We start from the raw sequence: 10,241 nt of genomic DNA on the forward strand, positions 1-10,241 counted from the left end.
ACAATATTTTTAAGAATTTTTTTACTAAATTATAGTAAAAGAACTTTTTAAAGCATTTTTAAATGTGTACTCAAAGATACTTATATATTAGTTTTGCTCACATCATCAAACATTTTTGAGTTTTATCTATACAACATAAACATCCATATGAAAATGTATTTTTAGATTAAAATATATGTAAATATAAGTCATTTTTCTTGCAGGGATTTTTGTATACACTTTACATGCAATTATCCATCGATCACTAGTGATACCGGTAGACAAAGGAAGAAAAAAAACAGAAAGAAAAAGAAAACGATATAAATGCTAATAATTTGATTTAAGAGTAGTTTTTTTTTTTTTTTTTGGTTATGTGCAACAAGTGAAAAGAAAAGAAAATTTGCTAATGTTTCAGTTACCTACATTTTCACAAGAAAGGTCACTCAAATTGACCTATTAATGCAAAATTGAACTCTTGAATTTTACTTCTCCACTGGATTCTTGAACTATAGTCTAATCGATTGGCTCACAGAAACAACAGTTTGAAGCATCAATAACTGAATTGAAGGATTATGCTTTACTTCTCTATTGGATTCTTTAACTATAGTCATACTCATTGATTTAAATTTAATTTTTCCCTAGATCAATGAGTGTTACTGTACCTAGCTAAGACTGGATACCAGACAAATTTGTTGAAAATTAGAAAGACAATGGAAATTGAGAAATTAAATTGCAAGGCAAAACTTTGAGAAGTAAGGTGTAGACATCGTTTAGCAACTTTATATAAGAACTATATTTATAGAGCATAAACATGGAAACAAATATACATAATAAGAGCAAACTAATTAGCCTTCCAGTGATGTGGTTCTGAACCTTCTCTTTCTATGTCTTGGTCATTATTTTTTCCCCCATTCAGAAGGAGGGAAAAATGCTACCTCCAACTTCAGTGAATAGTGTTGTGGAGAGCATTTGGTCCACTTCAGCTTCTACATTATTAGTTCTCTTTGCAAATCGACCCTTTATGCGGGGTCTAGTCTCTGCATAGGCCTTCCTTGAGGCATACCTTATTTTCTTTTCAAACTTTCTTGTCTTCTTTTTCTCTCTGTATCTTAGGACTCTGGCCTCTCTATCCATTGGTATAAGATGTGAAGGCAAGGGAAGGGGAGGAAATAGGTCACATGTCCCTATTGAAGACTTTGAGTGAGACATTGAGATTTCGCTTACTGTTGATTCTGGTACAACGCCAACATCCATTGATGAAACCGAAACCTATATTTAAATGAAATACAAAATAAGTTAATTATCATAGAGTAGAGTGTGTAGGAAGTTTGAGAAATTAATCAACAAGTTGACAAATAGAATAGAAGGCACCATAAAGGGAAAGCTCTTCTACACAACAAAAATTAAATAAAAATATGTATCTCAAGCCAGAAAAGTGAATGGGAAATTAAAGGGGTAGGCAAATAATAATGGAGTCACATGCATGACATGGGAATGGAACTAGAATAGTTGAGTTTGCCAGCATTTCCAGAAAAAAGAAACTATTATGAACCCCACTTTGGTTCCAAAAGAATGTCGAAAGCAGAGAAACTACCCTTTGAAGGAAAAGTCAAAGCAAAATCAAATAGAATATGAACTCTAGCCCACCAATCACATGCACCTTTTTATTTATTTATGAGAAATAGGGTTTTTTAATAAAAAGTCAAGATTAATATCTCTTAAATATGCACACACCTCTAACCTAACAGATGAATGATCCAAAGAGTTTGGAAAAAGAGAAAGGCCAAAAAAACCCCTTACCATAAAACAACAAACTAAACCAAAAAGAAACTCATAATTCATAAAAGTAAAAGGAAGACCCTTACACTTTGACTAAGAGAACCATCGTAACTGAACCCAGCTTTTGAAGAGTCAAAGTCCAAACCAGGTTGAAAACACTGCGATTGTTGTGGCACTTGAACTGGAACCACTGCATAGTTCTGAGGGAGAGTATTGTAATTCTGCTGGTTCTGATAAACGTTGCTAAACGTGTTGTTGTGAGCACACGAGTTACAATCCACAAGGTCAAAATCTAAATACTCATCACCAAACAAAAAACCCTCGTCATCACAGCCATTCTCCTCCTCTATACTTACCTTCACAGGATGAGGCAACAGCCACGAAGCAGCTTCGACCTCATCCTCGTACTCATCAAAAACCTCTTCTTCCTCCTCTTCCACCTCACGAACGCTCGCGAACCCGACGTTGTTGTCGGGTTCATGATGAGGTTCGTGATCAACGAAGAGGAGGGACCCAGAGATGGGGAGAATAGGCACGCGGTGGTGGCGGCTAGCGAGAACGTTTGCGGAGTGGATGTCAGCATCGCATGAAGAACAAAGAGAAGCTGCGTCAGCTTTGCATAGAAACGCTGCGGGAGCACGCTCGCACGCTTCGCACACCCACACACGCTCGTATCTCGAGGCCACACGGTTGGCTGCGTGGACGCGAGCATCACAGGATGAACACAGGTACGCTGAGTCTGCATGGCAGTAGAGCGTGCATGGGGCTGAGCGGCACGTGTCGCAGACACGTGACCAGCTGCTGGTGCTGCCACCAACGTTGTTGGTGCCTTCCTTCAACATGTTGTGTCTGAAATGAGTAGTGAAGAGTGTGATTGGTTGGTTTGTGACTTTGTGTATGTGTGTGAGGGGGGAACTAGTTTGGAGGAAGCTGGGAAGGGAAGTGAAGTGGGTTTATGTTGTGTTGTGTTGAGTTGGAAGTGAAGTGAGGTGAGTGAGAGTGTGAGGTGAACCAAGTAGTGTTGGGGGAGAATCAAGGGTGCCAATGTGGCAACAAGTTAGTGGCGTTCACAAGTTCTTGCTTATCTTGTGGTTGGTTGTGTTTTGGGGTTGAATAGGAGAGAGAGAGGGGGTTTTGTTTGGACCCTTCTTTGCCTTTTGGAATCATTAAAGACATGTTGAGGGCTTTGTTCATATTGTCATGGGGCACAACTTGGGAGACACGTATTATTTTGGGTCCATGTAGAATCTATCTATACATGCACCCGTCAAAATCCCTCTACTTACCAATCTCTTCATAATGTATTTGGCTGTTAAATGATTAGATCACAGTCTGTATTTTGTAAGAATTTTTATTTAGTTGTATTATTATTAAAATGGGTTAAATGTTATGTGATATATATATATATAAGTTTATTATACAAGTTTGTTAAGTTTTATGTGAAGTTTAATTGATTTAATATTTATGATGAGTAAATATTAAGTTGTCTTTTTAAGAACAATATTGTGATTATATATTTACTATAAGATGTCTATAAAAATAAGTAATTTATAATCGATAAATATTACTGAGCTAATATTATTAAGCTGTTCTAAATATATTCTTATATCAATTCGTTCAATATCACTGTTAACCATTGATTTGTTATAGCTTATATAATTATGCAGACTGTAGACTGTAGTGGAGTGCATGTTAGTATGACATCACCCTCTTTTCTTTTACTTCTTTGTGTTGACATGCAAGTGCACACGATTTTGAAGGATGTTAGTATGACAATACCCTCTTTTCTCTTACTTCTTTATGTTGACATGCATGTGCACACGATTTTGATGGACAAATATGCAAGAATTATCCGCATGAAAACCTGGTTAATTTTATTTTTTAAGTGGTTAAAAGTAAATATTTGTATATAATTTATCAATATGTAATTAAAACAATGTTTTGTAATTATTGATATATATATATATATATATATATATATATATATATTAGTAATTAATTTTTTTTTACAAGTTGTTAATAATAATAGAAGGTTATTTGTTATCTTGTGTGATTAACCGTGTAAATATGATTAACTTTGTAAGTAATTAAAAAAAGTTAAACATGATTAAGTAAGATTATTTAATGTATATGGATATAATAATGATATGAAGTTATTAAAATATTTATTAGTCCTTTGTCACAAGTAATTAATGTGTCATAATATCATAGGTAGTTTTTTTATAAATAAAATTCAATGATTTTTTTTTTAAATTATCGAATCAAAACTTGAAACTATTTTCAAAATAGTTCAATTTGTTGTCAGCTTAATTATATAAAATCCTAAATTCCTTTTCTCAATGCTTGGTAATTAAACCACTTCTTACATAATAAAAAAAAGGCTTGTGTATTTCACCCATTTCAATATAGGATTTTCAAGTTCGACTTTTCTTTAAAAAAAAATGAATATTTTATTATTATTTATTATAAAATTCTGTCAAAATTAAGTTGTTGCATTAAGTCAAACTCGGATATAATCTAAGCAAATATTTAGTATATTAGAAAATTAAATTATGACATCAACCGATAACGTAATTAAATTGTTAAGAGAGCATAATTAATTTCATTAAATCATAATAATCATGTACAATATATAAACAAAAATTAAAGATATTAACTTTTGAGAAATTGATTATAAAATGTGTATCGGTCAGCGGACACACTAGTAATCTTCTTGTATATTGAGGGTTGAACGGGAGCTTTGAGTTGCAATACAGGGGGGAGATACCTGTAAAAGGCACTCCGATACTCAAGTCAAGACAAATACGAATATCGATAGTAATAATAAATGAACAATAACCATATCTCGTTTTGTGTGACTATTTATACTGACCGTAATGGGCTTAAACGTGGTGGGCCTCGTTCCCTAATTACCAATTAGGTAATACGATGGCTAATGACAAATTAGCTCCTAACCTTGCATTATCTTTGTTAATTACGCGACTAGTTATAACAAGGTTCAATGATGACATCATCTTGGCATTTTTGGATTTCGGTTTGGTTAAGAGGGCAAGGGCGGTCACTCATGGAAGAGGGTCATGCATTTTGACGGCTGAGACGGTCGAGACGTTTGATTCTGGTGTATCAATTTGTTTGACCCATACTGGATGTTTTCGAGAGCCTCGGCCACTGGTATGGTCGAGATGGCCAAACTGAATACATATTCCTCGGTTTAGTGCCCCGTGTGGCGATCATATCTAGTATCTCTTGGCGTGTCGTCAGTCAATGAGACCAATAGGTTCGAGACGAGATGGCCAAAGGGTTTCACACTAATTTGGCTAAGTCATGAAATTGTATGCCATGTGGCATGTCACCTGCACAACACGTGGCCACACGTTCCCTCCTAGTACACAAGCCCCTTTGTCTTGAGGAGAAAAGCGACGCGAAGGTTACAAAATAATGAGATCGTAACGGTTGCAACGACCGCAACTTTTCAATGCGAGGCATTACGATTGGGGAATTCGAAGGGTTTTGAATCTTGAACCCTTGGACAAAACGGATCCAACGGTTCCCATAAATGCGTTGCTTTTAGGGCTCCCGCCCTATGGATACTACAAATAGTTGGTGGGGGGCCACTTTGCGTGCACTTGTGCTCTTGAGCCTAAGGTTGAGAATCGATAGTGACTGAGACCGAGTCTACCAATCCTACTTACTAAGAAGGTACGTGATTCTTATTCTGAATGTTCGATACTAAAATGGGTTTGCGCGTCGAGTTAATGGAGGTTAGTTCTTCTTTCAAGGACACGAGCGGGTCATCTTCTTCTAGGACCGAATTAGATTCTTTGTCCTTATTACCTACCTTATCTGGTGACTCTACCTTGGCGTCCAACGAACCCATGAGTGTTGAAGTGGTACAGAGGAACAGTAGAGACGAGGACGATGATGGGGAATCTTCGGTGTATGTTTTAGAGGGTCAACCTCAAACTATTAGGATCGCCTTGACAAGCTGAAAGTTTCCCCCCGTTGACATTCCAAGGTACAAGTAATTGAAATTTTTAGTTATTATAATATATATATATATATATATATATATATATATATATATATATATATAGATAATAGAGAATAAGTACAATATTTTCACAATATATCAAATTTTTATTACAACATTTTTAGTGAAATAAAATTATAAAATATTTATTCCTAATTATATAATTATTATGATCTAATTAATAAAATAGAATCATCTAATATTTATTTATAATTTTTTTATTATTATTATTATTTTAAATCAACTCTTAAATTTTAGTTAGTATATTTAAAATAAATAGATAAATACTAGTATTTTATTTCTAAACTAAATGTATATATATATATATGTGTGTGTGTGTGTGTGTGTGTGTATGTATGTGATATCCAATTATATTATAAATATTATTACATACTAAAAACAACTTATTATAAATTTGTATGATGCTATAGACATATAAAATAAAATGGTTCAGTGGTTTGAGTGGTTGTGTATAAGAACTATAAGTTCCAGGTCATAGGTTCAAGTCCTACCATAAAGATAATGTGAATGTGTGCAATTACGTGGGAAGATAAGGTGAATGTGTATGATTACGTGGTATGAAGTGACATGATAAATGTGGTGTGTGGTGCGATAATGTGTGTGGTGTGGTGTAGTAAATATGTGTAGAGTGTGTTAGTGTGTTCATGGATAAGGATAATTACTGAGCAATGCAGTAGATAATGTAGAGTAAATAACTAAGTAAGTAAATGGATGGATAAGGATAATTACTGAGCAATGCAGTAGATAATGTAGAGTAAATAAATAAGTAAGTAAATGGATAATTACTGAGCACAACAACAAATTTCACATGGTATTACACATGATCTTACGTAAGCAAGGGACATTACACCCTCTATAAATAGTAGCACCAATTGAACATTCGAAGCAACAGTGGGAGAGAACGAACAACAATGGGAGAGAACGTAAAAAGAGAAAGAAATATTACGTGAGGAAGAAAGTTGTGGTACACTGTTTTAGGCTATCTCTAGAACAATTTTATATCTCTACTAAGGTAAGAGGGATGAGAACTTTATCTCTTTAAAATTTTATATACTACTATGTTTATTTATTTATGTTATTTTCTATGTGTATTTATATTAGTGAGGTGTCCCTAACCTCATTTATTTGCTTATCCTATGATTATTTTTATCCATAATAATTATTAAGATGTTCATATTTTATATTGTTTAATTATTTTATAATGATTATCATTGTCATTTACTTGATTGGTACTCTTTAATATATTTCATTCACGTAAATATTATTTATTTAAAACTTAAATAATGATAAATACTCAAATTTATTTAGCGTGATTGTTTTTATGATTAACTATAATATAATTTCGTTAAAATATCTTTGACTCGTTTTATTGTTATTTCTTCATGTATTTAAAGATAAATATTATTCTATGGCCATAGAAGATAAAATTTGAATTATTTGTAGTTGGAGGTTTGACCTTGGGGATTTAAATGAATAAGGAGTTAAGATTAAAAATCCTTTTGTTAGTTGCTATTATAATGCTCATTTATCCTGACTAGTCATTGCAAGTGTAATTCAAAATTTTTATATGTATATTTTCTAATATTAACTATTTCTACGCATGTTATGTGATTATAAATATTTTTTTAAAAATTGTTCTCACTCCTTATTTTTCTTGTGTAAAATATTTAATTAATTATAATAAAAAATAGATGGACCTACCAATTGTACCAGGTCTTTTCTCTTTCGTTATTACTACAATTTTTCCGGGTACCAGTTGGGCTATGGACGCATTTGCAAATGCCGTTACATTTCAGGGGATAGGATTATCAACTTTTGTATTTTTACCAATCCAACAAAATCCCGTTATCATAGATGGCCAGATAATAGTCACTAGGGATGGCAAGTATACCCGTACCCACGGGTAATACCCGAACCCGTTCCAATTTTGACGGGGAATACCCGGTTTGACCGGGTACGGGTACGGGTACGGGTAAAACCCGATATATTAAATCGGGTACGGGTACGGGTACGGGTATGTACTTACCCGTCCCGTACCCGTACCCGTACCCGTACCCGTCCCCGTCCCCGTTTCCATTTTTAATTTAATACCTACTTTCAATTTAATTATATTAAAAAAATTTAATATTTTTTTTTATGTGTGATTATTTATTATAGTATGAGATAGATAAATAATTTTATAATTATAATATAATAAAAAAATAATTTAAAAATATCATTTTTTTTAAAAAAAAATAAAAAATAAAAAAATTAACGGGTACGGGTATACCCGATACCCGACGGGGACGGGGATGGGGATAAAAATCCCATACCCGACGGGTACGGGGACGGGTTTGGGTTTGGGTTTGACTTGCGGGGACGGGGACGGGTATCATAAAACCCGTACCCTCCCTGCCCCGTTGCCATCCCTAATAGTCACTTTTTATTTACCTCCAACAAATCATGTTAATCCTATAGTGAACTTGTATCAACCCGATATATAAACATTATAAAAATTATTGTAAGAAATAAGTAATTTTAAAGTATGTACATTATTGTAAAGATTTTGTTTAATATATGATGCAAATATAAAGTGTTATATGTAAGTAAGTTTATAAAATTTTCTTTAATAATATTAATAATATAATGTACATAATTATTATATATATAAAATATTGGAAGTAATATTCACGTGACTGAGCTGTTACATTTACCATCGGACGAAGAAGAAATTGATTTTCACAACAATGATTTTAATAATGAAATATGAAGTATCATACTAAGTATGGTTGAGGTATTAAGTTTTTAGTTATATTATCATTTTGTTTGGCTGTGTAAATTATATATGTAATCATTCAATTTGGTTTATTGTTAATTTACAATTGTTGATCATGCTTTTGGTTTCAAGAAATTTTTTTCTACATTTTGGGTAATTTGTCTTCAAAATCCTTCATTGGAAGATAGACAAGTCACAATGTTGATAATGGATGCATACAACTTGAAGTCATGAATTTTGATGTAAACTAGTGTTAATTTGCAAGACTTAACAGACTATTGTTGATGGTTGAAGTGATAAACCTATATTGTGTTATTTACTTTAGTATTCAATCTGATTTGATATTTTTTTGAATTGTGTTTTTGATGTATTTATTTAAGTCTTTTAAAACAATGTTGTAAGCAACTAATAACTTGAATTTTCCTTTAATTTTGAGGTATTGTCTCACTTACTTAATAATCAAAGAAATTTAAAGGTGCTTGATATTGTTTTGTGACCTTGATCTTATTAATCAAAGAAATTTTCCTTGTTTTAAATTTAAATGCTCACTTGCTAACACTAGTATTCTTAAACCACTTTTGGTTGCTTAAGTATTCTTAACCACTCCTAGTTCATCAACTTCACTCGCTGACGCTAGTATTCTTAAACCACTTCTGGTTCTACAAGTATTCTTTTGCTAACCTCTTTAGGCTTTACAGACGATAGATGTTTTGAGTGTGTATATGACTCTCATAGAGAGGATATACTAGTTTCTACACTCACTAAGGTTTTCAACCTTAGTTTTACAAGAATGTGTTTAGAGTGTGTATGTAACTCTCACAGAGAGGATAAACTGATTTCTACATTCACTAGGATAAGCTATCTTAGTTTTACACAAATGTTTAACTTTTTCACAAGAAGAGAGGTAAGGTTGTTTTGACGCTTGGTTTGACTTATTGCTTGTTTCTCTTCAATTTCTTTTCTTCTTAGGTCTTGATATTTATAGCCTTGTGATAGATCTGTCCGTTATTTGAATTTGAATGTGTCCATTGAGGTGGAGCTTTCTGTTGGTGCAGATAAGCGTTCGTTCATGGCTACACAGATCTTCTTCATTTAATGCGTTTGATTTTGCATTAAATGCTTTGCTTGCTCAATTTGTCTCATGTGAAGTCCTTTGAATGATTTGTCTCCTTTTATTTCTGACTTCAATCATGCCCTAGGTATGTTTGTCCTTTTTCCGTCATTATAGCTACGGAGGCGTTGCCTTTCTAAAAAGTAGGTGTACTTGCCCTGACACACGCAGCTTAGACTTGTGACTTCGTGCTTTTGCATTTTTCTTCTTTCTTTTCATATCTTTGATAATTCCGTGCGCTTTTCTTAAAACTGGAGATGATGTATGATCTTACTTATTGTGACTAGTGGATTCTAGACGCTTTTCATCATGCTTTTTTTTGCGTTTGGGAAATTGAGTCTCCGTCTAAGGTTTAGACTTTGACTTTTTCATCTCGTTTGATCAGTCTTGAGTATGAATAATTCTTATTCTTCCTGGAATGCTTCTTTATCTTGGATTATCCAATGACTGAGATCGTTTTATTTGCTTGAATGTGTATGGTTGACCCTTGAGCTTCGTCTGATGTTTGTTTGGTGCTTGAGTCAAGTTTGTCTTGGATCTTGCTTTGTTCTTGTTACTGATTTCTT

General features: G+C 33.3%; 1 protein-coding gene across 1 annotated transcript; it reads right to left on the reverse strand.

The window, feature by feature from the left end:
* Positions 1–685: 685 nt before the first annotated feature.
* Positions 686–2,854, reverse strand: LOC145954153 (zinc finger protein CONSTANS-LIKE 2-like). Its single transcript, XM_083067905.1, has 2 exons — positions 1,845–2,854; positions 686–1,248 (listed from the first exon to the last, which is right to left on the reverse strand). The coding sequence occupies exons 1-2, from the start codon at positions 2,598–2,600 to the stop codon at positions 892–894; spliced, it is 1,113 nt and encodes a 370-aa protein (XP_082924031.1). The 5' UTR covers positions 2,601–2,854; the 3' UTR covers positions 686–891.
* Positions 2,855–10,241: the final 7,387 nt, after the last annotated feature.

Source organism: Cajanus cajan, chromosome 2 (genome assembly GCF_000230855.2).
Source record: "Cajanus cajan strain Asha chromosome 2, NIPB_CcT2T_4, whole genome shotgun sequence".
NCBI classification, from domain to species: Eukaryota; Viridiplantae; Streptophyta; class Magnoliopsida; order Fabales; family Fabaceae; genus Cajanus; species Cajanus cajan.